This window comes from Macrotis lagotis, chromosome 2 (assembly GCF_037893015.1).
Source record: "Macrotis lagotis isolate mMagLag1 chromosome 2, bilby.v1.9.chrom.fasta, whole genome shotgun sequence".
Lineage (NCBI taxonomy): Eukaryota > Metazoa > Chordata > Mammalia > Peramelemorphia > Peramelidae > Macrotis > Macrotis lagotis.
Window position 1 is genome coordinate 23,670,283 of NC_133659.1, and position 27,691 is coordinate 23,697,973.

The 27,691-nt window shown below is 47.0% G+C and overlaps 1 protein-coding gene across 1 annotated transcript; it reads right to left on the reverse strand.

Annotated features, from left to right (window-relative positions):
* Positions 1 to 990: 990 nt before the first annotated feature.
* PCSK9 (proprotein convertase subtilisin/kexin type 9) lies at positions 991 to 27,691 on the reverse strand. Its single transcript, XM_074221345.1, has 12 exons — positions 27,545 to 27,691; positions 22,579 to 22,770; positions 18,692 to 18,815; positions 12,487 to 12,620; positions 12,086 to 12,227; positions 11,314 to 11,510; positions 10,945 to 11,128; positions 9,596 to 9,766; positions 9,155 to 9,303; positions 8,037 to 8,214; positions 6,933 to 7,114; positions 991 to 4,060 (listed from the first exon to the last, which is right to left on the reverse strand). The coding sequence occupies exons 2-12, from the start codon at positions 22,600 to 22,602 to the stop codon at positions 3,863 to 3,865; spliced, it is 1,683 nt and encodes a 560-aa protein (XP_074077446.1). The 5' UTR covers positions 22,603 to 22,770; positions 27,545 to 27,691; the 3' UTR covers positions 991 to 3,862.

The following is a 27,691-nucleotide window of genomic DNA, read 5'->3' on the forward strand; positions in this document are numbered from 1 at the left end:
AAATGGCTACCACCTATAATTTTTGGTAAATCTGAGAGAATAAACTTCATGTCTAAATTTCTATTGTTTTATTTTAGCCCTCGATAATTAAAATTGTATACTTTCTTCCCTGTAAGTTTTCAGGGCACCACTTGCACCTGGGTCTCTTACCTCTCAGACCAACCCTTATCAATCATCTTTGCTGGAAGGGTCTCCTATGGCTTTGTCCCAGACCTTCTCTTTTCTGCTTCTTCACTTGGTAATTATATTAAAAGACTTTGTAAAGTTTTCAACTATTAAAACTTAAAACTCCACTAAGACAACCAAGACTTGCCCTTCATCCTACCCCTCTGCTTTGGACCTGGCTAGGTCTCATTTCTGGGATGGATGTTCTCATTTTCCTACCTCTTTCATCTTCTGAGTTTTCCTCCTGCGGGAAGTCTGTCCTGATTTCTAGTGCTTTCTCCATTCTCCTCATATCATCACATATACATTTCTCTGTCCACATGACATGTCCAACTCCCTTAGTATAATCTTAGCTCTCTAAGGGGAGAGCTTCTGGTGTTTCCCCCCTCTTTGGATCACCAATATTCAGCACAGACTTTGGTACACAAAAGATTTAATAAAGGTATTGCTTAAAATAGGATTTGAAGCCAAGTCTTCCTAACTAAGCACACTAGAAATTCTGGACAAATGAGAACAAATCGATTGTTCATCCATTCACTCTAACATCTCATAGTATGTTGCAAAGTGCATAATTTGTGAACCCCAAAGTATCCTGAACAGAGTATGAGTCCTTGGGGGCAGGAATGATCATTTTTATTAGAAATTGCACCATTTTAATTTATATCCCTAGCATAAAGCATTTAAATGCTGAATGGGTTGGTGCTTGGATCAGAACTTTGAATTATTCCTTGACAGCCCCTCTCAACACCCCCTCCCACTTCTCCCCAGATGCTTGGTGGACATCATCCACAGACTGTCATAGTAAAAGTTTTTATTTCACTCTTAAAAGTCAGTCTATAATAAAAGGCTACAAAATCCAGAATAAATACCTTCAAAGTACAAAAATCAATGCTAAACCTAGAAATGTTTAATCTTTATGTAAAAAAAAAAATAACAAAATAAAACAAAGCAGTGCCCTCAGCAAAGCCCTGACTAGAGTTGTTTCTGGAAGTTTCACTGGAAGAGAGGGAGCTGAGGATCAAGTCACTGTTTGGGAGTCAGGGATGGCAACTACAGCAGTGAATGATGATGGCCTCGGAACAAAGCCAGCCTAGGTGAGTGAGGAAGGAACTGGGTGCGTCAACTATGAGAGACTTAGGAAGAGCTGTCATTTTTAGACGGAAAATGTTAAAGAAATCTTTCCAAACCAGCCATAGTCAAGTAACCAATTTCCTTGTTGGATTCTAGAATTCTTGATGAAGCACTTGCCCAAGATGGGTCAGTTCAGTCAGAATGGAGTAAGGCCACCTTCTTGGGGCTAACACCATCCAGGGTCCAGGAAAGTGGTTTGTTGTGATTTCGCAGCCTCTCTTGGAGCGGAATGAGGGAGGGCTGGCCAGGTAGGTTCCTGGGAATCCAGTCCCTACATTCTCATTATTTATGCACTCAAGAATGATGGTTTAAAAAATTAGATGACAGGGAGATACAGCCTCAGCTGTGGATAGGACTGTTCTGTCCAGCCACCATCTTCCTTTTGTTGTTGTATAGGAGTCTTCTTGGAGAAACCCCACCACCACCACCACCACCAAGTAGCCCCAGTCAGGAAAGACTGGTCTCCCATAGCAGAGACCTAGAGAACCTTCGCTACCTTCAGAGAAAGACTATTTTACCTTCTTTATGTCCTGGACCCTGAACCCTTCTACCTTTCCCACCATCCCACCCCAGACTCTCTCCTCCATCTTCCACTCAGTTGCCCAAGATCTGAAAGCACAGACCTGACTAATTCAGCTTCCTCCCTCCCTTTCCAATCTCATGCCTCACTTACCTATCTTCTACCTAATCTGTGGTCCAGAGACCCTGGCCTCCTTGTTTCTGAGATACTGAACTTTCAATCCAGCTATGTCGCTGGCTGTCCACCACGCTGGAAACTCCATCTTCTGCAAGAAGCCCCTTCCAGCCTCCCTCAATGCGAGACCCTTCCTCTGGTGATCATCTCCAGTCTAAGGTGCCTAGAGCTTGTCTGCACATAACTCGTTCCCCTGCTGTCTTCCCATTTGACTGAACTCCTTGAACACGGAAACTATTTTTTTTTCTTCATCTGGCCACCATGGACACCTAGCTCTTAACAAATGTTTTTGGACTAACTTTCCAGGATTATGATTTTAAATGAATAACAATACACAGGATTACAAAGGAAGCCAAATGTTAGTAAAATTAAAATGCAAACTTTTTTCCTATCCAAAATCAAAAAATTGCCTGAAATCTCTCCATGTTACACCCCTCTGCTTCAGACTAGCCTAAATCTTCATGGGCAGGGGCCTCAGGGGCCACCTACTTCTAGTCCAATATCCTTTTAGGAGAAGTGTCTGAGTCCCAGAGACAGGAAAGAATTTTCTGGAAGTCCCCCAGGTAGTGAGTTGCGGAAATGAAATTTGAACCCAGGTCCTTGGTTCCCTTGCCCATGCTCTTTTCACTCTGGTTTACTGTCATCCACAAAGGGGTTGTGGTGGAAAAAAAGGGAGAACCCTCCAGAACTGAGTTTCCTGGGCCCAAGAAGATGGTGGCTTCTAGTAATAATAGTAAGTACTTGGCTTCTCTCTGGATGGTGGACAGGGCCTGCAAAATCTGGACTTGGCCTCAGCCTGGCCATCATCTGGATATGAAAAAGCAAGGAGACGCTTGTTCATTCTGGTGGCTGGATTGTAAATACAACTTCAGTTGAGGTGAGGAAGAATTTTAGGTGGGCAGAGGGTCTCAGAGAAGCAACCTGGCTCTGGAGGCCAAAGTGGAGAGCTGGTGCTGAGTTCAGGGAGGGAAACTAGGTGGCAGTCACTGGGGGGACTGTGTTGCTTCCCTCCCAGACTCCCCTGCATGGGGGTCTCCCACTCCTGTTGTCTAGTCATGGAATGTCAGAGTTGGAATGGAGCTCCTCTGCTTCAAGAGATCAACCCTCCTGTTTCACAGGCCAAAAGAAGGCATTTTGTGTTCCAGCATTCCTATCCTAAGCTTCCATCCCTACCCCAGTTCTGACATTCCCCTCCCACTCTGACCTTCCCTGTTCCAGGTTCCTTCCCAACCCCAACATTCGCTGGTCTAGGTTCCTTCCCAGTTCTGACTCTGATTCCTAGGTGAGTTTCTGCTATCTCCCCTTTGTTTGCCCCCTTTACAGTCTATTACTTCTCCTTTTGATTCATGTCCTGGTTCTGGGAGGAAGAGGTCTATGGTCACTGAAGCTGGTCCTTGTGAGGGGTTTCATTAGTCCCCACTACCTCGGAGAGATTTCCATTGTAAGAGGAGGACAGCACACAAGCAAATGAATGGGACTAAATAATAAGGGGAAAGGAGCGGGGGGGGGGGGGGGGGGGAGAACAAGGGGCAGGCACCAGGGTTCCTTCCAGCACCCCTGGAATCCTAGAACCCAGGGCTTCCCACAAGGCTGCCAGCTCATCATAGGAGCCCTGGCAGGGTGGATGTTCCTCCTTTGAGAAGAAAGAGTCTTCTCATAAAGTCCAGTTCCAGAAGGCCAGAGGCCAGAGTCCAAGCCCGGCTGAGCCCCATCTAGCACCAAGGCACTGCTCAGAGAGGGCAGAGGGATCCAGAAGAGGAAAAGGCTGGTGCCCAGAGGGTCTCAGGGCCATCAGGGGGCCGAGGCCCAGCACCCAGAACACAAGAGAACCTTCTTCCCTCCCTCTCGGCCACAAATCTGGCCAGGAGGCTGTCACTGGAGATTCTGTTGTTCCTGCATCAGTCTGTTCCTGCAGCAGATGGCCATGGCAGCCGCCGGGCGGCCTCGGCTGCCAGCGTGGCTCTGAACCACGCAGGTGTTGTCCACGGGGTAGGCACCCAGGGGGCTGGGGCCAGGGGAGTAGGCGCTGCAGCCAGTCAGCGTCCAGCCCTCTTCACAGGCCACCGTCACCTGTAGGGAAGAGCAGGGAGCACTGTAGGAAAGGTGGGATGGTGTCCATCATCCCTGGGCCACGTTACACCTAGCCAGGGAGTCACCGCATTCTGAAGGCAGTAATAGAGGGGGATGGGGGAGAGGGAAAGGAGGAGAGGAGGAAAGGGGACAAGGGAGGAAAGAAAGGAAGGAGAGAGGGGGCCAGGGAGAAAGAGGGAAAGAGGGAAAGGGAAAGGAAGAGAGACAAGGAGAAAGGGAGGGGAGAGAGGAAAAGGAGGGAAAGAGAAGGAGAGGGGTGAGGGAGGCAAGAGGCAGAGGCAGAGAAAGAGAAAGAGAGAAAGACAGATGAGGGAGAGAAAGAGAAGGGGGAAAGAAAAAGCAAGGGGAGAGGAAGAAAAAGGGGGAGGGAGAGGTAGGAAGGAGGAAGGAAGAGGGGAAGAGACGGAAGGAAGGACAGAGGGAGGGGGCAGAAAGGAGGGGAGTGGGAGAGAGATGCAGAGAAAAGGGAAAAGGGAGAAAGAATGGGAGAATTAGTAGGACAGCGGAGGATGAAAAATGATAAAGAAAGGAGAGAAGAAAGGTGGAATAGAGAAGGATGACACAAGATAAGGGAAAGAAGGGAGCGAGAGAAACATGAGAAGGGAAGAAAAAGGAAATGACAAATAGAAAAAACCAGAAAGAATAAAAGGAGAGATCCTATAAAAGGAGAGGCAACTAAAGAAAATCCATTCAAAATGGCTACAGCGGGGCAGCTAGGTGGCGCAGTGGAAAGAGCCCCGGCACTGGAGTCAGGAGGACCTGAGTTCAAATCCTGTCTCAGACACTTGGCAAGCCACTTAATCCCATTGCCTTGCAAAAAAATTTGAAAAAAAATAGCTACAGTATACAGAAAATATTGGGGAGCCACCTCCCAAGACACATATATAGAAATTCTATGAATACAACCAAAAACATTTTCTAAGAATAAAAGATTTAAATAATTGGGCTGGGACAGTATATTTCCTTTATAGATTTAGTGCCATCAAACTATCAAAGAAATATTGTAGAGCTAGAAAGATAACAAAATTCATGTGAAGGAAGGGCCCTAGCCATTAAACTAACTACAAAATAGTGTGTCATACAGGTAAGGAAAAACCCCTCCTACACTTTGATAAATGGAACAGATAAGATAAAGGGAAGAAAGAAGGTGATTGAATATAAGATTTGATATATGCTAAGACATTTAAAAGAGAAGAATTCTCTACTGATATCAGTTGGTCTAAATCTAGTTTCTTTTTTTAGTTTTTTTTTTTTGCAAGGCAATGGGGTTAAGTGGCTTGCCCAAGGTCACACAGCTAGGTAATTGTTAAGTGTCTGAGACCGGATTTGAGCCCAGGTACTCCTGACTCCAAGACCAGTGCTTTATCCACTATGCCACCTAGCTGCCCCCAAACCTAGTTTCTACAAAACTTCTATCATTTTCTCTGTAGCTTTTATCAGAGTCCTTGTCCTCATCATTGGTCTTTCAGAATTTACCAAATTCTAAGGTCATACCATAAGCAAATTATAGGAAAAAGGAAGAATATTTATTGCATGGCTATGAAGATGGGAAGATTCTCAGGGGAAAAATTAAAAATAATTATAAAGGGGGCAGCTAGGTAGCACAGTGGAAAGAGCCCCAGCCCTGGAGTCAGGAGGACCTGGGTTCAAATCTGATCTCAGACAATTATTACCTAGCTGTGTGCCCCTAACCCCATTTGCCTTGCAAACACTAAAAAATATATATAAATGTAATGGAAAATTTTGATTACATAAAATTAAAGTTTTAAAAACAAAGTTTTTAATCAGAGTTAGAAGATAAAAACTAAGAAAATTCAGTTTGATATTTAAGATATACAAGGAAAAAGATACAAATATATAAGAATAAAGGTCATTCCCCATAGAGATAAATGGTCAAAGGATTATTTAAAAAGCAGTTCAAGAAAAATTGTAAGTTCTATATAAAAATGTTCCAGATCAGGGGCGGCTAGGTGGCGCAGTGGATAGAGCACTGGCCCTGGAGTCAGGAGGACCTGAGTTCAAATTCGGCCTCAGACCCTTAATAATGACCTAGCTGTGTGGCCTTGGGCAAGTCACTACTTTAACCCCATTTGCCTTGCAAAAACCTAAAAAAAAAAAAGAAATGTTCCAGATCATCAACAATAGGATAAATGTTGGTTAAAGTTACTCTGAAGTTCTTACCCCCATTCTCCAGCAGATTAAAAAAGATGGCAGGAGGGACTGCAGAAGGACAAGTGTGATAAAGACCAATAGATGACACTGTGGATTTGTTCTGGAAAGCACTTTGGAATCCTACCTTAAAAAATCATGTTTCTTGACTCAGCAATAAAAGGGCTACTAGAGCATATTCAAAGAATCGAAGACATAGGGAAGGGACAGCATCAAAGAACCGGAAACAAATTTTGGCGTGTGTGTGTAATGGAATATGATTACTCTGTAAGGAAATTATGAAAGGAAGAGTCTCAGGGGAAATGGCAAAGATGGATGCAGAGGGAAACAAGTGGGTAACATCAGAAAGAAAGCAATTGTGAAAGACAACTCTGATTTTCTTTGACTATCAACATGTTAAGTTCATAATGAAGTTTTTTAGCAAAACATTGTCAGAAGAGAAGAACCCAGGCTGAAGGATGAAGTTGAGGCAAGGGAAGAAGCAGCAAGAAGGCAGCTAGAAAGGGAGAGGAGAACAAGGGAAGAAAGGATGGATGATGAAGGAATGGGAGAGAGACAGAATCCAGACAATGGGAGCAAGAGGAAGGCAGGAAGAGGAGGAGAATGAAAGAAAAGCACAGAGAAAGGTGGGAAAGAAGAGACAGAGGGTCAGAGGGGAAGGAAGGTAAGGGTGTTTCTGCACCTTTTCCATGGGACCCTCAGGTTCATGCTCCTTCACCCGACATTCCAGATCTGGGGCATGGCAGCAGGAGGCGTGAAGGTTCATCCGGTGCCAGCTCACACACTGGCTGTGACCATGCTGGCTTTTCATGACCGGCTTCACCTGGTCCCCAAACTCCTCCCGTGGTGCATGGGAGGTACAGCCTGCAGGAAGGGAGAGCATGGGCTCAAAGCAGGTGTGATAACTGCACTGCTGGCTTCCTCCCCCTCCAATTCTCCAATCCATTCAACCCTGGCTGATCTTTGTCCTGATAGCTCAAGTCCCAAGGGAAGGAGGAAGAGAATGTGGCATGACCTAGAGGCTTCCCTGCCCTGGCCTCAGTCTCCTCTTCTGTAAAATGAGGAGGTGGGCTAAATCCAACCAAGTATAATAATAACAATAACAATAATAATAATGATGTGTTTCACTTGGTAAAAAAAAAAAGACTGATTTCTTTAGAACAGGCATCTCCCCCTATTCATGACAGACTCGGGAAGATAATGGTCAGGATGCTGGGAGACTGGTCCTGCTCGCGATGCTTAACGTACAGGAAAGAAACCTCCTCCCTTAGGCCAGATAGCCTTGGGAAAGGATGATGGACTTAACAGGGAAGTGGGTTTTGTCTACTTTTGGTTAGGCGCAGTGTTCCCTCCCTTGTAGGATCTGATGTCCCTCGGCTGGGGGTGGTCATTACCAAAACTTCATGTCTACTTTTTTGTCATTTTACTTCAACCCTATATTTTTAAGGTTTACAGTTTTAGGGCTCATAATCCACGGTTCTCAAAATGTAGCAGAGGGGCTGATGGGGTCTCTAAGACACCTAAAAGGGATCTATGAGGTCAAAAACTATTTTTATAATAAAGTAAGACATTTTCAAAGCATTTGTATGAAGCCCAAAACATGTGAGAATTACTCTTTCTCCCAAACCCTCCCAGTTCAGTTCTGACATTCCCATGTTCTAGGACCCCTCCAAGCTGACATTCCCTATCCAGAGTTACTCCTCCTAATGGTCTAAGATTCCATAAACTCTATTTCATTTACTTTTCTCCATGGTCCATGGCTGACCCCCGGCTGCAGAGCTCATACCTGTGACTATGTGGCTCTCCTCTTCACAGCGGGCGCGGACCTCGCCACCACCCTCCCTGTGGTGAGCCGCCTGGATGTGACACTGTGCTCTGGGGAGTACACAGCATCTGGCAATGGCGTGGACCCCCTGTCCTCCAAACGCATTGTAGGCCAGGCATTCTTTCCTGCCATCCTGGACCTGAGAATTAAAAATAATATTCCCAACAACTTCACCAACTGCCTCTAAGCCCCATCATCCTGGGACATCCTGGGACCTCTTTCTTCAGAGATGCTCCTACCAGAAGCTCCTCCTGGGCCATCAGGATGTCGGGGTCATATTGCTTTTTTTTTTGTCGTTGTGTTTTTGTGGGGCAATGGGGTTAAGTGACTTGCCCAAGGTCATACAGCTAGCAAGTATCAAGTGTCTGAGGCTGGATTTGAACTCTGATCCTCCTGGCTGCAGGGCTGGTGCTTTATCCACTATACCACCTAGCTGTCCCCAACTCCCAATTACTTTTTGCTTGTATTTGCTATATTTTAAAAATGGCAATCAGGCTATTGGACTTCATACAACACCCCCCCCACACCCCCATGCACCCCCATTCCATGAATGCTGAGATCCCAAGTGCATGCAGATTCCCCGAAAAACACTCAACATATAAGAGCCCATTTAATCATCCTGAAAGCACATAAATGATATGATTGCAGAATCATAGATTTAGCGATGGATCCCCCCAATTTTGCAAATGGGGAAACAGAGGCACAAAGAGTTTCTAATTGACTTCCCTAGAACAACTCAACTACTAAATGTCTGAGAAAGGACTTGAACCTAGATCCTCAGGAGTCCAAGGTCCATGTGCTACCCACCCCAAGTCACTCCTAAGTATGATATACTCAGACTGAGCATGTACAACCACATAAGGTACCTGTATTGAAAGAATCTTGGCTCTTAAATCAAAAGAACTGGATTCAAATCTCTCCAAAGCTTAAGTTCACTGGAAAATTCACTCCAGTTCCTTGGGCCTCAGTTTCCTCAATTGTACCTTAAAGGGGTTGGACTAGAGCCTCTGAGCTTCCTTTCACCTACCTTGCTCGGACCCTATGATCTGGGCACGGGCACACTCACACAGAAACATTACCTCCATCTGCTCTCCTCTCCTTTTCCCACTTTTGGAAAAACTGGAACAGCTCAACATCTCTTCATTGCCACTGCAGCGAGCCACGGCCACGGCCGTCTGAGTCCGGCCCGAGCTTGGTGACCACACTGTCCGGCAGTACACCTGCTCTTCTGAAAGAGGACACAAGACCCCACCCACCGAGGTTTGGGGGTGAGTGGAGGAGAGAGAGGGAACTGGCCATGGCCTTGGCCATCATTGGGAGGACCCACCCCAGCTTGGTCCAGGAAATGGGCTTTGGTAGGGGACCGCTAAACCCATTTCTCTGACATCTCTATTGCTGCGCACTATTTGAAGTTAGAGGTGGTACAACCTTGGTTGTTTCAAAAGGTCAGTGGCCTGAGCCTGGGAGGCCAAGCTGGTTAGCCAGGTTAGCTGCCCTCCCACCCCACCCCGGAAGCTTGCCTGCTCTGAGACTGGACGGGAGCCCAGCCACCAAATTGGGGGTCAGCAGCCTCTGGTCTTCAGGAAACCAGGCCTCATTGATCACATTCTTCACAGAGAAATGGATCAGTCTCTGTCTCAGTTCTGAGATGGTCAGGCTGGGTTCAGCGTTGAGGAACATGGCGGCAATGCCTAAGACAAAATCGGCGCTAATTGCTTTGGCCCCGTACCATCCTTTCCTCCTCCTCCTCCTCCTCCTCCTCCCCCACTGGAGTTCATCCAGACAACTCAGATAGCTCAGCCTTACAGTCCCGTTAGTCCTGCTTCCCTTTGCACAGGCCTATCTGGGTGGGGGCTTTAGGGGCTCACTGTTGCCCTGAGGAAGGGCATTCAGAGCCAGCCCCAGCCTTTCTGGCCTCTCTAGACACCAGTCCCCCTGGCCCACTTTCCATTTCAGCCCCACAGTCACTACAGGACTTTCCATCTCCAGCCATCCCGCCTTCACCCTGGATATCCTTCTTGTCTAGAATGTTCTCCTTCCTCACCTCCTCCTCTGGGATCCCTTAAGCCCTGATGCTTCCCTTGTTATTGTTCAGTCATTTAGTTGTGTCTCTTTGTGACCCTGTGGACTATATAGTCCATGGGGCTTTCTTGGCAAAAATACTGGAGTGACTCACCATTCCCTTTTCCAGTGGATTAAGGCAAATAGAGCCAAATGACTTACCCAGGGTCATACAACTAGTAAGTGTCTGAGGTCAGATTTGAATTGAGGTCCTTCTGACTCTAAGCCCAGCAGTCTCCCTTGAACCACCCACTTCACACATTTTCTTTGTCTACTTAACTGAGAAATAATAATGTTTTGTCCTTCCTATTCAAAGTCAGGGAGATGATGGCACAGTGACAAGCACGTGAATTGGATTTGAGTGAGGGGAAACAGTACTAAGTCACCAGCCTCACTTTCTCTCCCAGTCATCTGTGTTCAGTGGTCAGATATGAACCAGGACAACTGGAGATGGCCCTGGATGCGAGGCAATCAGGGTAAAGTGACTTGCCCAAGGTCCTACAGCTAGTTAGTGTCAAGTGTCTGAGACTGAATTTGAACTCCCATCCTCCCGAATCCTAGGCCAGTGCTCTATCCACTGTGCCACCCAGCTGCCTAACTGGAGAAATCATCCTGTTTCTCAGTAGGAATGTAATTTTCTTGAGGGAAGAGCAGTTAATAAATATCTACTGAGTTTACCCTCATCTTGTTTGCAAGATTACAAGCTCTTATTATGACCCCTCAGATCAGAGACAGACATATAGTTGGTGTCTAATAAATGTTGGCAGGGTACAATTCTGAGGTGCCCATGGAGACAGGCACTACAGACCTGCAACATGGGCAGCAGCCTGAGATGTTCCACTCTGAGAGGTAAAACAGGTGCTGCAGTCACTGGAGGCCCCGATGATGTCTTCCCCAGGGGCAAAGAGGTCCACACAGCGGCCAAAGTTGGTCCCCAGGACTCCCATGGTGACTGGTTGGTCATGTGAGTTTGTGGCCCCCACGGTGATGACCTAGAGGGAAGAGGGTAACCAGGTTCCAACCAAGGAGAATAGGTCCAAGCTAAAGAGGATCCAATCAACTATCCTGAATCATGGTTCATTTGAAGGGGTGAGGTCTTCCCCCCTCTTCCATTCATCTCCCTTCTCGATTCCTATCACCCATCACCTATCACCCATAAGGCCTCAGCCTGCCTTACCTCAGGCTCAGAAGCTGGTGAGTATAAGCAGGCGTCATCTTTGTAGTTGCCGGCAGCTGCGATCATCACCACCCCTGTGCTCACCATTAGGCGACAGGCCGCATTCAGGGTGTGGCTGAACCCCCCAGCAAAGGGGAGCAGGACTAACAGGGGACTGTAAGGCTGAGCTATCTGAGTTGTCCGGATGAACTCCAGGCCTGTTTGCCACATAGAAAAAACAAAACGCTCCATCAACTTGCCTGGGGACAGTGCTGTTACTTAGTGGGCATCATAAGGCCGGGGATATAGGACTGAAAGGGCCCCGGAGGAAGCTGGTCATCTGGTCCAGCCTTCTCCCTTGCAGATCAAGAGCAGATGCTCAGTCAGCTAGTCGGATCCAGAGGTGAACCAAGGGCCAGCCCACTTCCTCCTGCAGGTGCTCAGTGCTGGCAATCTCACTCCCTCCTAAAACACTGTGTGACCCTGGGTAAGTCCTAATCTCTGCCTGCTTCAGTTTCCTCAGCTCCAAAGAGATAATAACGATCTCCAAAGGTTATTGTGAAAATCAAGTGAGATATTATTGGTGAAGCACTTGGTACATAGTAGGTCTATAAAATGTTCATTCCCTTGTCTTCCCCTGCTATCTCCCAGAGCAGGGCAGGGCTAGTACACTGCTGACTTCTCAGAGAGTCAAACACAGGGACCACTCCTTTCAGTCTAATCTACACCCACCATGCCGCAGGGGAAGGTCATTGGATCAGGCCATTTGGGAACCAGGAGGATCACTACTCACCGATGAGTGTGCCACTAATTGTTCCTTTGCCTTGACAGTTCAGGACTCGGAGGCTCCGGATGCTGGCCCCTTTGGCAACGCCAGCATCCCTGCCACTCACCACTCCCGCCATGTGGGTTCCGTGACTATCACATTTACTGGCCTGCCAGGAAGACAAGAGAGAGAGAGGAGGTGATTTTAAAAATCTCTCTGCTTACAATGGCTCAAAAGCACATCTGAAGAGCCTTCAAGACCCTCAGCACAAATGTTGGGTCACTGGACCAGAGGGTGATGCTTCTCAAACTCAAACTGCCATGAAGACAACAGCACAATTTGGTGTAAGTATAGCTGAAAAACATGGCAGACATACAAAGGGGATGGCAGAGCTGCTGGGGTGTCTGGAGGGGGTGGGGAGGTTTCACCTGTCTGTGGAAGCGAGTACCATCCTCCTCTGGAACATTCTCAAAGTCAGTGACAGTGACCTTCCCCTCAATCTCCCGATGTCCACTCTGGAGGCTGGTATCCAGAAGGTATACTTCCACCTGGTCACCTTTATCTTTTTACGTTGGCAGGAGAGGAAATAAATAATATCTTTAGTGATGATGACCCAGCTACCCTTTTTGCAGGAGAAACCAAATTCTGTGACAATGTACTCCTCTGTCCCTAGAGATGTTCAGGCACAAGATGAATGAGGATGTCTAGGACAGGAAATTCTAGGCCGTGCTGGCAGGGTGTTCATCTCCAAGATTTTGTGCATAAGAAGCTAGATAAGGTTGCAGATCCCTAGGTTCCTTTCTTGCTGACCCTGGAATCCATTTCCCAAAGTGAAAAGTAGTTGTCTTATAGAGAAGGCAGGCAGAGGTCAGAAAGCAGTAGCTCTTAAACTGAAAGGAATCTCAGAGGCTATTTAATCCAGTGCCCTCATTTTACAGGTGGGAAACAGACTCAGGAGAATGACTTGCCCAAGGTCACACATGTAACACGGATCAAAGATAGTATTTGAACTTTGATGGCAGGAAGTCCAAATGCCACCTCCTACATATAGCATTTCCTGAAGTCCAACTGGCAGCCAGTGCTCCCTTCAATTACCTTGTCTTTACTTATATTCAGGTTGTATCTTTACAATGGGATGGATGTAAGTTCCTTTGGACTCCAGAAGACTTGAAGAGTCTCTGAACTTTTAAGGTGGCTCCCAATTCTCTTAGAGGTCCACTAGACTAATCACTTAATTAGTGCATGGTTATCTCTGGAGAGTTGACATCCACTACCCTGATTACTGGGGCAAATATCTAATTAGCTAGAAGGACCCTCCTTCCTCCCCAACTCACTGTCCCCTTATTTATTTTTGTATATATACCTTATCTCTCCGATGCATATATATATATGTGTATATATATATGTATAAATGTGTCTATTGTACATAATATAGCATGTGTTTATGTGTGCATATATGTATGTATGTGCTTATGTATTGTCTTCCCCTGATAGGTTTCTTCCTGAAGGTCTGTCTTACTGTGTATCTCAGCACCTTGGACAGGGCTCTGACACTAGGGAAGGAATTTCTTCTGTGATTTCCTTGGGACAGGGAGACACTTCTTCGCCCATTGCCCATGGGCATCTTCTCTGCAACTTACACTCTTAAAAAAAATTTTCTTTGGTTTTTTTCTTTCCTTCTCATGGTTTTTTTCCCCTTTTGTTCTGATTTTTCTTTCACAACATGACAAATGTGGAAGTATGGGTAACATGCCTGCACATGTCTAACCTATATCAGATTACTTGCTATCTTAGGGTGGGAGGAAGGGAAGAGTCAGAAGTGGAAGTGACCGGCCTCAGACACTTAATAATGACCTGGCTGTGTGGCCTTGGGCAAGCCACTTCACCCCATTGCCTTGTGGGAAAAAAAAAAGAAAAAAAAAAATGGAAGTGAGGGATCCCAACCTATGGCCAAAGGAATCAACCAATGTCTAAGAACTACTTTAACAACCAAAATAAGACCTCCAGGGTATTTGGGGCGGTGATGGTTGGGAAATTCTCTAATAGCAAACGTTCTTTTTTTTTTTAGGTTTTTTTTTGCAAGGCAGATGGGGTTAAGTGGCTTGCCCAAGGTCACACAGCTAGGTCATTATTAAGTGTCTGAGACCAGATTAGAACCCAAGGGCCGGTGCTCTATCCACTGTGCCACCTAGCCTCCCCATAGCAAAGCTTCTTAACCAAAGGTCAAGTCACCAAGCATGCAGTAATCCTCTTCTGTATACCAGGCCCAAGAGACACAAAAAAGGGCAAAAAGCCCCAACAAAACCAAAATAAGAACTCCTGTCCAAGTGCTCCACAATGGAGTGGAGAAGACAAACAAAAAAGGGGTATAAATAGGATCGATAAGTCTGAGGTAATCAACAGAAAGAAGACCCAAGCACTAAGGCAGAGGGTAGAAAGTTTCTGGTAGAAGGTGGAGTCTTAGTTGGAACTTGAAAGAAGCCAGGGAAACAAAGGAGGCAGAGATGGGAAAGGGAGTCTTCCAGACATGGGGGACTGCCAGGGAGAATGCTCAGAGATGAAAGATGGAGGGTCGTTTTAGGTAGCTGTCGATAGACTGAATACTAGTAAGTAGGGAAGAAAGTGTGAGAAAACTAAAAAAGTCAAAAAGAATTCTTTATTTGATCCCAAAGCAATAGGGAGCTACTGAGTTTTCTGGGGAGGGGAGTGACTTGATCAGACTTGCACTTTAGGAAGAGGATGCTTGGCAGCTGAGCAGAAGATGAACTAAAAAGGAAAGACTTGAAGCAGGGAGACCAATCAGAAGGCTATTGCTAGAGACCAAGCAGGGATAATGAGTGAGGGCACAAGGGGAGAAGTTAGGTCGGAGACTTGGAGAGCACCCATAGCTGATGGGTGATGAAGATCCAGCTAAGGAGACTAGGAAGGATGGGTTACTGCTGCTGCAGCCTCACACAAATTACCAGGAGCAAAAGCTACACAAAGTGGGAGAATGAGGATTAAGAAAAAGCTGTTTGGGGGCAGCTAGGTGGCGCAGTGGATAAAGCATGGGCCCTAGAGTCAGGAGGGCCTGGGTTCAAATCCGGTCTCAGACACTTAATAATTACCTAGCTGTGTGGCCTTGGGCAAGCCACTTAACCCTGTCTGCCTTGCAAAAACCTAAAAAAAAAAAAAAAGCTGTTTGATTTGGAGGATAAGAGATCAGCGCTAACTTCCGAGAGAGAGGTTTCACTGGAATGGTGCGATTGGAAGGCAGAGTGAAGAAGAAAGGGAGAGAAGAGGAGGTGGAGGTTTCGACTAGAGATAGGATCAGATGCCCTACTACCATGACTATGACTGTTTCTGTAGCCATGAAAGGAAAGAGAAATTTGGAGTGATACCTAGTGGGGATGGGCAGATCAAAGGAGGGTTGTTTGAGATAAAGGAGAGTTTATGGGAAGCAGAGAAGTGGTTATAAAGTGAGGGGGTCATTTGAAGATAGAAATCTGCCAACTTTTTTTACTATCTTGATAATTACATTTCACTATTAGTATTTCATGCGGTTTCCTTTATTAATCTTAGGCATTTTATGCATTTAAATGGAGGGCCCTAGGCTTCCCCAGACTTCCTAAAGGGTCTGACACCAAAAAAAGTGGAGAACATCTTCCCTAAAGTAAGATTGTGGAAAGATGTGGACATATCTTCCCCATGAGACAGTGAGCTCCTTGGGGGTCCTTTGCCTTTCTTTGTATCCCCAGCCAATAGATGATACTTAATACATACTGACAGAATGAAAAGGAGTTCCTTGGCTGCTATCTGCATTTGTGAAGGGACAGCTCACATAAATAAATCATAGCATATAGGACTTTCAGAGTTGTCATTAAGCTAGGAGGATATGCAAGGAAGATAGAAACCACTATTCAGATAGAAATCATCACCTTTATTACTAAGACCATTGCTTGGGACCAATCTCCTTCCAATAAAATATAGATCATGGATGACTGGAGTATCAGAGAAGCAAGATCAGCCTGCCAGAGTTCAGATGGGACAAGGGAGAGGCAGGAGAGCCCATGATGCCACTGAGATCTCCAGCCCAGAGCCATGCCATTCACACTCAGGCTCATCACTCCACCCCAGGCCCCCCGACTCTCATCCACTTGCCAGGCTTTCCCATCCTCCATCATCCCTGGATCCTTTCATCAGTTATCTGCTCATTGAATTTATAGAGATGCTGACTGGGGAGGTGCAGAACACTGTGATCCCCAATGGTTTTTACTCTTCTCCATATACATCCCTTCTACTGAATGTTCCTTTCCAAAATCTTTAGTCTCATCCCCTCCCTCCTGCCAGACTATGAGAACAGAAAGCCTGAAATCAGAGCCAATCTGTCTTTGATATCCTTCAGCAGGAGAGGCTCTGCAAAATGAGCCAGACCCCACCAAACTTACCCAAGCCACCTTAGTGTTCACTACCCAGAAACCCAAAGACAAATCACACATTTCAGAAACAAACATTTCTCTGAACCGCATTTTCCTCTTCTGTCAAACAAAGGCTGAGACAGTTTCTAAGACCCTTTTTGTTCTTTGAGTTACCAATTCTCTTAGCCTGTTCTATGGCTCAGACCCAGAGGCACCACAGGGTACCCTTTCTCCTAGAGTTATGAATCTGACTGAAATGAATCAAAGATTGGCTCTGGGGGAATGAAAAAAATTGGAGAAAGGTTGGGAGAGGAAAGAGGAAAAGCTGAGATTTACCAGCACCTCCTCAGTCACTGCTCTTGTGGCAGCTCATTCAGAAGGGGTGTTCAGACAATAATGTCCCTGGTGCCCCATTCATGGGTGCTTGTTCAGCGCACTCTAGGTAAGCATTGCCCAGTCAATGCTATCAGGATACCCAGTCAATGAGTGTTCTCAGTCAATGGATGAGCAATATTGATATAACTATTTGACCCATGGGTGCTCAGCAGTCACGGAGGTCACATATGCCCGGGCAATGGGCACTGCATCAGTGACGCTCCACGGATGCTTAGTCATTGTTGTCAGAGGTGTTCAGTCCATGAGGTCAATGATAGGTGAAGAAGAGCTCTCCGAATGCCATCTACCATCCTGACTGATCTTAAGGAGAGAAATAACTCCTGATAATGAGTTCTGATAAACCTAAGAAGTGGGTCACTTTCTATATGGTCCTGACATGCCGCCTCTCAAAATAACTCAGTCTGATTCTCTTATGGTGAATTCTTTTCTTTAATATGTTCTTTTTTTAATATACTCTCAATATACTTAATATATATTTCATATATAATATATTTAAATATATACTTAATATACTCTCAAAACTGAAAGGTACTGGCAACCATTTCATCCAACTTACCACCTAGAGACAAGAGGTGGCCCAGCATGATAGCATTGACTGAGGAGCTGAGCCACGGCTGTTAGTACTCTTCCTCCTGCTGCTACTAGTGCTATTGTTGCTGCCCTACTCCTAACTGTTGCTGCTGCTACTACTACCACTGCTGCTACCTTCTACTATTACTACTACTGCTATTGCTGCTGAGGCTATCATTACTACTCCCTCCTCTACTACTTGTTGCGGTTCATTCAGTTGTTTCCCACTCCCAGTGACTCTGGGGTTTTCTTAGTAAAATTAGGGTTTTACCATTTCCTTCTCCAGTGTGTCCCCATTTTACAAGTGAGGGGGCTAGCTGCAGCAGATAGGCCTTGCCCAGGGTCACGCAGCTGGGAAGTTTCTGAGGCTGGATCTGAACTGTCTTCTCGCTGCTCTAACCATTGTACTCCCTGACTGCCCTCTGCTCCCAGCTAACATTTCTAGCTGCCTATCATGTATCAGGCCCTGGGTTTCACAACCATTCTCTCCCTGGATCCTCACAACAAGCCTGAGAAGCAGGCCCTGCTACTGGCCCCCTATGAGGTCCCTGTATCAAATGTCTTCCATGCACCTGCTCAGAATTCCTTTGTACCTTCCCCATTACAGACAGGGAAATGAAGGTGCTTGTGACTGAGCATGGTGATCTCTGAAGCCCTATCACAAGATGCCCAGGAAGTCTGCCAGGGAAGCTCTGTACAAACACAAGGCCAGAGCTGGCCAAGGTCTACATTTCAAATCTCATGTCCTCATGACAAACTCAGGTTAACTTACACTTCCAGATCAATCATCCCCAAATCTGTTTTTCTGGCAGATTGTTCTTTCCAGTCTCATGAGCATAAGAGCTGGGAAGGGCATTAGAAAAGAGAATGTCAGAGCTGGGAGAGGTCTTAGAACAGGGGGTGTCAGAGCTGGGAGGGGGCTTAGAATGGGGATGTCAGAGCTGGGAGGGGGCTCAGAACAGGGGGTGTCAGAGCTGGGAGGGTCTTAGAACAGGGGATGTCAGAGCTGGGAGAAGTCTTAGAACAGGGGGTGTCAGAGCTGGGAGGGGGCTTCGAACAGGGGATGTCAGAGCTGGGAGGGGGCTTCGAACAGGGGATGTCAGAGCTGGGAGGGGGCTTAGAAGAAGGAGTGTCGGAGCCGGGAGGGTCTTAGAAAACATATAACTTGAGTAGAAAGGAACATTAGGATCAAGAGCAGATAGGCAGAGAAGAGAGGCCTCTTCCAAAAGACAGAAACAGAACAGTTCATCGAAGCCGGAAGGGGTCTTACTAGGTGGACTGTATTCCTCTGATCTGTACGGCGCCAGGACAATCCTGTCCAGGTTCCAGGGAATGCTCTGGGCAAAGACAAAGGCGTCTTCTTCGATGTAGTCGACGTGAGGTAACCTCAGTGCCTGCCAAGAAGCCCAGGAAACTGATAAGCCTTTTCTGAAAACATTTGTTTTGGCCCAAACTCTCCAAAACCACGGGTCTTCGTTTTGATTCCTCTTTGCTGACTGGCACAGCCCCAGAGCCTGTGCAAGCCCACCCACTGACCCACTGGTTTCCAGAGCCTTCTCTTTGAAATTTTCTTGCTTACTCTCTTTATAATGATGTTTGTAAAAAAAGTTAAAACCACAAATCATTAGTGCTAAGAGAGATCTTAGAACAGGGGAGGGCAGAGCTGGGAAGGAGCTTAGTTAGAACAGGAAGGGTTAGAGCTAGGAGGGGTCTCGGTCAAGTCAAATGAACAAGCATTTATTTATTGATTTCTCACTACTGGAGAGGCAAAGAGAGGCCTGGCCTGGAAGAGCTGAGTCTGATGGGAGGAGCAGTGCACACGGGCCCTGAAGAGAGGAGGAAGAGTTGTCCAAGGAGGTGGCGTTTGTGTGGCAGCTTGAAGCAAGCCGGGGAAGTGGGGATGAGGAGGGAGGGTGCTCCAGGCGGGGGCCCAGCGAAGGAGAATGCCTGGAGGCTGGAGATGAAAGCATCCTGATGTGTATAGATAAGGGTTAAGAAGACAGTAAAGGCTGGAGGAGACCAGGTCTGAAGGTCTTCACAAAGCATTGAGAGGTCACAGAGAGGCACTGGAGATGGTGGGTGTAGTTAGAGCTGAACTTAAGATCACTTTGGGGTCTGGAGGGAGGCTGGCCAGCAGGGTGGGATGGGGGTGGAGTGGCAGTGGAGAGCCTTGGGTCTGCACCCCAGAGAAAGAGGCTGTAGGAGGGAGGTTGTCAGGGTATAAATGACAGAACGAAGGGCAGCTAGGTGGTGCAGTGACTAGAGCACCGGCCCTGGAGTCAGGAGGACCTGAGTTCCAATCCAGCCTCAGACACTTAATAATGACCTAATGGTGTGACCTTGGGCAAGCCACTTAACCCCACTGCCTTAAATAAAATTTAAAAGAAAAAGAAAAGAAAATATTATAAATGACAAGAGGGCAATATGGGGGAGGAAGGGGAGGGTTGGAGATGACCACCCAGGAGGGTGGCGGCAGCCTCAGGAGCCAGAGCGGGAGTTTGGGAGGAGTGGAATGGGGAAGAAGAGGATGAATTCAGTTTTGCACATGCTAAGTTTGAGTCTGAGCAGCATCTGGGGTGCGGTGACAGCTGAGCAGAGGGTACAGAGGGTGAGGAGAAGCCAGGGCCTGGCTGCACCTGATTGCTAACATTCAAGACGTGGATCCACAGATCAGGGAGGTGCAAAGAGGATGTGAGGCCGAAGGGCAAGGGGTATTACTGACTGGGGAAATCAAGGCGGTCCGGAAGAGCCTAAAATCCACTTCCTTGGGTCTCAGTTTCCTTAGCTGTAAAATAAGGGAACTGACTAGGTAACTGGTAAGAGACCCCTTTTTACTCCGATATCCCCTGTTCTCAGACCCCTTTCAACTCTGCCATCTCCTTTTCTAAGGCCCCTTCCTAGTTCTGATATCCTCTGTTCTAAGACCCCTCCCAGCCCTGCCATCCCCTGTTCAAAGGACCCCCATCTCTGACATTCCCTGTTCTGACTCCTCCCAGCCCTGCCATCCCCTGTTCTAAGGCCCCTCCAAACTCAAACATTCTCTCTTCTAACTCCTAAAAGGCTATGATTTGGGAAGGCAAAAATCTTTATGAGTAAAGACAGCTGCCAGTTTCCCCTGTAGGGCAAAGGATGCCCCCCGGCACTGCTAGGTTGGGGCTCAAGCTTAGGGCCTCCAGTGTACCTGGAGATCTCAGCCCCCCTGGGGGAGGCTCCCAGGATCTCAGACCTGCCAAGCTGAATCTCTGCCAAGCCCTGGCTTGGCCAAGCAGCCCTTTCCCAGAGAAGAAACCTTATCCTGGATGGCATCATCTTCAAGGGAGTTGTCCAGGGATCAAGGAAGCCAGAGGGGCCTCAAGTCACAGGGCTAAGAACAGCTCCAGTGTCTCTTGTGCTTAATAGGTGAAAACAACCATTTAATCCAGCCAACACTTTTAAAGCGCCTACTGTCTTCACAACTGGGTGGGGGGAGCAAGGGAAGAGAGGAAGGACAATGTGGGGTAATGGAAGGAGGGAGGCAGGGAGGGATCTGGGAAAGCTCAAAGAGGCACCTGCACTTAAGCCTCAGGTCACCCAAGAATTCTTGGGGGGGCGGGGGAGGGCTTCCAGGTACGGGGATCAGCTCTTCAGAAGCACAAGGCAGGAGACAGAAACTCACTTCTGGGAAACAGCAAGGGAAATTTAAAAAACAATCTGCCATGGGAGGCTCTTAAATGTTGATTGACTGATGGTTTCATTTGTGTCTAGTTTATTTCTGTTGGTAGAATGGAAGCTCCCTGAGGGCAGGGACTATGCCTTTGTAGCCAGAGCCCCTGGAAAAGGATCTGGCACACCAAAGATGCTGATTCTGGAAGGGGGAGTAAGGGAGATGCAGATGACCATCCTCCTGCCTCAAAGCATGAAAGGGGACCCAGTATTGGGGGTGGGGGGGAAGCTGTATCAAATTCTCCAGATTGGAATGAGGAGAGGAGAAAAGATGGAAGAGCTATTTTTTGGGGTGCACCTCCATGTGTGGGTCATGGGCCCATAGTTCTAGAGGTAGAGGCAACCTCAGGCCTCACTTTTCTATTGTGTAGATGAGGAAACTGAGGTCAGGGAAATGAATTGATTTAGTCAAGGTCAGGATAGCTTATATTAGATTGCTCTCTATCAGGGGGAGGGGAGAGAAGAAGGAGAAAGGGAGAAAAATGTAGAACTCAAAACCTTGCAAAAAATGATCTTTGAAAACAACCCTAGCATATAGTTGGAAAAATAAATAAATGAAGATTTAGCCAAGGTCATTCAGGTATAGAGATGATGAATGGATGAATGGATGGAGTGAGATACAGATAAATAGATAAGTTAGATGGATAGAGAAATGGGAAGATAGATGAATAAAGATAGAGGGGCTAGAAACAAGGGATAGATGGCTGGTAGATAGTGAGAGAAGACAGATGGATGATTGATCAATGATTGATGCTTGTCCTTCATTCTCAAAAGCCCTGACAGCGGGGACCTGATGCTATGGCAAGCACATGAATTGGATTTGAGAAAGATGGACTGCACCAAGTCACAAGCCTCATATTCTTCTCTGGAGTCATCTGGGTCAGGATGACTGGAGATGGTCTGGATGTGAGGCAATCGGGGGTCAAGTGACTTGCCCAAGGTCACATGATGAATGTCTGAGGTCAAGTTGAACTCAAGTCCTCCTGACTGCAGGGTCTAATAGAAAGAGGGGGAAAGTAGATACATAGATAGGAGGAATGGCCAGAGATAGGAGAGAAAGTTTGAGAAGGGGGGGAGGAGAGAGAGAGAGAGAGAGAGAGAGAGAGAGAGAGAGAGAGAGAGAGAGAGAGAACAACCAGGTTCTGTCTAAATGTTGCAGATACAAGTTTAAAACAGGACTTCTCCTGCCTTTAAAGAGATCACACTCCAATGGGGAAGATAATCCACAAGGAGAGGTGAAAGTAAGCATCAATGGTAAGATTTGAATTCAAGACCTCAGAATTCTCCCTTTCCTCGCTACTTTTTCTGTACAATCACTTGCTGAGTAAGGCAGGGCTAGAATTATTGATACCATTTAAGAGATGAGAGGCTCCATACCCACCTAAGGGCTTTCCCCTCCCTCCCTGCGGCTCCCTCCCTTGGAAGACTGGGGGGAGGGAGGGGTATTAGCCTCACCATATCCAGCACATCGCTGCTCATCTTCACCAGGAAGCCAGGAAAGAGGTCATGGAAGACGTGGAGGACCTTGGTGAGGTAGCCGTGCTTGGCAGCCCGAGCCTGCAGCCGGCGGATGGTGCGTTCAGTCTGGCTTTTGTGTGTGTCCCCCTTTAGCACCACTAGGTAGTTGCCGGGATGCCGCCAGGCATGCTAGATGCCAAAAGAAACAAGGAAAGGAACCCGCTTTACCAATCCCATCTCATTTGATCCAACCAAAAACCCTGGGAGAGTGATTCTGTTATTATGCCCGTTTTTCTCCATTGAAGAAACTGAAGTGAGCAGAGATTAAGTGACTTGCCCAGGGTCACACAGCTAGTGTCTGAAACAGGATTTGAACTCCGATCATCTTTCTAGTCACTTCTCCACCTCGCTACCAATAACCAGAGGCAGAGAAGAAATCAGTGCCCATGCCCCCTGTACCAGCTTCTCAAAAGAATCACTCAATAAAGCATTTATTACCTATACTACCTTTGGGGATTTGTGCTGGAGACATGGAGACAAAATGAGAAACAGTTCCTGCCTTCAGGTTCCTTACATTCACATCTGGGCAAAGAACACACACACACACACATACACACACACAAACACAGCTCTATGTCTATACATACACAGGTTGGGGGTCCAGAATGCCCATGATTTAAAAAAAAGACTTCATTTGGGACCATGAGATTACATCAGCTTGGGTACTGTTCCTGGGAAAGAACCAATTCACTGCTTGAAAGAATGGTGTGATTCATTAACAGGGGATATATTGGAGCACTTGGAGTAATAAAGTAATTTATTTACTTGTAATAAAGTAATAAAATGGGTATTTCCATCTATGGCCCTATGGTGGATAGACTTCACTCTTTCCTTAGAGATGCTTAGCCTTCAGTTTTTTACTGCCTCAACTCCAGAAGTAGCCAACAGCAGGCAGTGTGTCTATAAGGTCATATGGGGATGAACATAAAGATTTTCTGAAGCTTGGTTCTTGCACAGGTTAAAAGATATGTGTGATTAGATAAGGAGACATTTCCCAGTGTTTGTATTTATAGTCAGGAGGCAGACCACTTTAAAAAAAATGAAAAGGCCAATGGAACTGGGCTCTTTCTTCAAGTAGATGAATTTAAGATGCTCTGGGAGAGAATCAAGAATATTTTCTCATAGGTTGAGAACAGTCCAATGATTTGGAGAACAGCAGATTCTGAAGAAGTCTTGATAGTAAATAGAAATTTTCCTACCCTGGTTTGCAAAATTATATTTTTTGCAAAGAAGGGAAAATGAATGAAAATAAATTGTTTTTGTTGGTAATAGTTTTAAATTTTATTTATTTAAGGCAATGTGATTAAGTAGCTTGCCTAAGGTCACACAGCTAGGTAATTATTAAGTGGTCAAATTTGAACCCAGGTCCTCCTGACTCCAGGGCCAGTGCTCTATCCACTGCGGGGCCTGGCTATATTTTTTTAGCACCCAGTGGGAATTCTAGTGAGATTGAGGTCTTGGTTGGTTACTTTGGAGTTGAGTGTGTCACAAAAGGGATGATGACTAATTAACAAGGACCATAAGAAATCTGGGGAGACATTCTTTCCCTATAAAAATCTTTCTTAAAAAACACTATCCTGAATTCAAATCCGACCTCAGACACTTAATGATGACCTAGCTGTGTGGCCTTGGGCAAGTCATTGAACCCCACTGCCTTTAGGGGTGGCTAGGTGGCAAAATGGATAGAGCACCAGTCCTGGAGCCAGGAGGACCTAAAAAAAACACTATCAAAAAGATCTGATTCTGGAGTGCTAATAGAACTTAATAAACATACTAGCTTTCATTTGTTTCCCACTTAACTAGTATTTTCTTTTTTCTTTTTTTGTGAGACAATGGGGTTAAGTGGCTTGCCCAAGGCCACACAGCTAGGTCATTATTATGTGTCTGAGGGCATATTTGAACTCAGGTCCTCCTGACTCCGAGCCAATGAGTGCTCTATCCACTGCACCACCTAGCCACCCAATTTTTTTTTCAATTACATATAAAGATAGTTTATAAGATTTGGAGTTCCAAATTTTTCTCCCTCCCTTCCCTCTTCCTAAGGCAACAAGTAATCTGATATAGGTTATACATTTATAATCACACTAAACATTTTGCTGCCTTAGTCAGAGGGACATTTCTTTATCCAAATATATATTCCCATGCCAAAAAGTATCTCTCTCTTTCCCCCCAGCAGGGAGGTATTTCTCTGAAATCAAGCCACATGTCTCCCAGCAGGGGCTCAAAGCTTCCAGCAGACAGGAAGTTACTTTTCAATTTTCCAAGGAAAGAAGGTGGGGATGCAAGCTTCAAACCAGCATGTCCAGATGTTTATTCCCCAAACTAATCAACAGCCTTCACCCCACCCCCTTCTTTCCCCTGCCCTCCCCCCATTTCACAGAAGAGATTGCTGAGAAGGGAAGGGACTTGCCTTGGCCAGTCTGGGGCCAGGACTCCCCAGTTAGAGGGTCTTTCCTGGAATTATAGAATTTAGGGATTTGGAAGGGACCCTGGGATCCCAAGAGGAATAGAGACAAGAGGAATCCCAGTTCTACCATTTTCCCCAAGCCTGAGGCTTGGGCTGAGGGGAAGGGGCAGGAGTAGCCACAAGATGAGGCTCTGGGGGCAGAGAGGGAAAGAGCCCTGGGGAGGTGGGGATGGACATTGGGAAGCCATCTGCCCCACTTAGTCCCTGCAGAACGTTGAAATTTTCCTTCTAACTCCATAATGCCTTCATTCCTCTAAAAGAGGTTTCTAGAATGATCTTGTAAAACACGTTCCAGCTAAGGTGACAGCTTGAACACTGGGGCCCCTTGCAACTGGAACCTTCAGTGTTCTCTGTTCTCTTAGAATTGGTTTTAGATCTGAAAAAGAACTAAAAACTATGGAGTCCAACCCTTCACTTTCCTGAGGAGGAAATTCAGATGTAATGGAGCACTTGTGGACTTGGGAGAAAGTTTCAAATCCTCACTTAGTGTCTGTGTGACCCCAGACATCCCAGCCTCGATTTCCCCATTTGTAAAATAGTGATAATACTAGCATCCACCTCACAGGGTTGTTGCAAATGGGACAATCTGTGTAAAGTGCTGTGTAAGAGCTATTATTTGAGGCAGAATTTGAAACCAGATCATTCTGAGCCCAAGTCCAGAGCCCTTTCAGTTTTAAGTCTATGTCCTACCATTCTCTTTCTAAGTTGCCTTCCTCTCCCCCCACATTCTGTTCTAAGCCTCCCTCCATCTCTGATGTTCTTCATTCCAGGTTCCCCATCCCCTGACATTCTCCATTCTAAGCCTCCATCTGAGGTTCTCTATTCTAGGTTCCCCATCCCCTCTGACATTCTCCACTTTGAGCCTCCCTCCATCTCTGAGGTTCTCTATTCTAGGTTCCCCATCCCCTCTGACATTCTCCACTTTAAGCCTCCCTCCATCTCTGAGGTTCTCTATTCTAGGTTCCCCATCCCCTCTGACATTCTCCATTCTAAGCCTCCGTCCATCTCTGAGTTCTCCATTCCAGGCTCCCCATCCCCTCTGACATTCTCCACTTTGAACCTCCCTCCATCTCTGAGTTCCCCATTCCAGGCTCCCCTCCCCTGTGACATTCTCCACTTTGAGCCTCCCTCCATTTCTGAGGTTCTCTATTCTAGGTTCCCCATCCCCTCTGACATTCTCCATTCTAAGCCTCCCTCCATCTCTGAGTTCTCCATTCCAAGCTCCCATCCCCTCTGACATTCTCCACTTTGAGCCTCCCTCCATCTCTGAGTTCCCCATTCCAGGCTCCCATCCCCTCTGACATTCTCCACTTTGAGCCTCCCTCCATCTCTGAGTTCCCCATTCCAGGCTCCCATCCCCTCTGACATTCTCCACTTTGAACCTCCCTCCATCTCTGAGGTTCTCTATTCTAGGTTCCCCATCCTCTCTGACATTCTCCACTTTGAGCCTCCCTCCATCTCTGAGTTCCCCATTCCAGGCTCCCCATCCCCTCTGACATTCTCCACTTTGAGCCTCCCTCCATCTCTGAGTTCCCCATTCCAGGCTCCCATCCCCTCTGACATTCTCCACTTTGAGCCTCCCTCCATCTCTGAGGTTCTCTATTCTAGGTTCCCCATCCCCTCTGACATTCTCCATTCTAAGCCTCCCTCCATCTCTGAGTTCTCCATTCCAAGCTCCCCATCCCCTCTGACATTCTCCACTTTGAGCCTCCCTCCATCTCTGAGGTTCTCTATTCTAGGTTCCCCATCCTCTCTGACATTCTCCACTTTGAGCCTCCCTCCATCTCTGAGGTTCTCTATTCTAGGTTCCCCATCCCCTCTGACATTCTCCATTCTAAGCCTCCCTCCATCTCTGAGTTCTCCATTCCAAGCTCCCCATCCCCTCTGACATTCTCCACTTTGAGCCTCCCTCCATCTCTGAGGTTCTCTATTCTAGGTTCCCCATCCCCTCTGACATTCTCCACTTTGAGCCTCCCTCCATCTCTGAGGTTCTCTATTCTAGGTTCCCCATCCCCTCTGACATTCTCCATTCTAAGCCTCCCTCCATCTCTGAGTTCTCCATTCCAAGCTCCCCATCCCCTCTGACATTCTCCACTTTGAACCTCCCTCCATCTCTGAGGTTCTCTATTCTAGGTTCCCCATCCTCTCTGACATTCTCCACTTTGAGCCTCCCTCCATCTCTGAGGTTCTCTATTCTAGGTTCCCCATCCCCTCTGACATTCTCCACTTCTGGCATTCTCCATGCAAGCCTCCCTCCCTCTCCGCTCCCTCCATGTCCACTCTAAGCTTCCTTCCACCTCTGACTCTGGCTGTTCTGAGCTCCTGGAGTCCGGCCGCCCGCTGCGCTCGGGGCTCTAAGGGCCCCATCAGCTCCGGCAGGGGGCTAGGCCGCGGGCGGTGCCCCTCACCCACCCCCGAAGGGCCCCCCGCGCCCACCTTGTTGCTGCGGTAGTAGGTTGCGGTGGCCACCGGCTTGACAAAGTCGGTCTGGTTGTCCTCCTCGGAGGGAAAGGCCAGCGCGAGGAGATCGTAGTCCCCTTCGTCGTCCTCCTGCGCCCGGGCTGGGCCGGGCCCCGGGAGCAG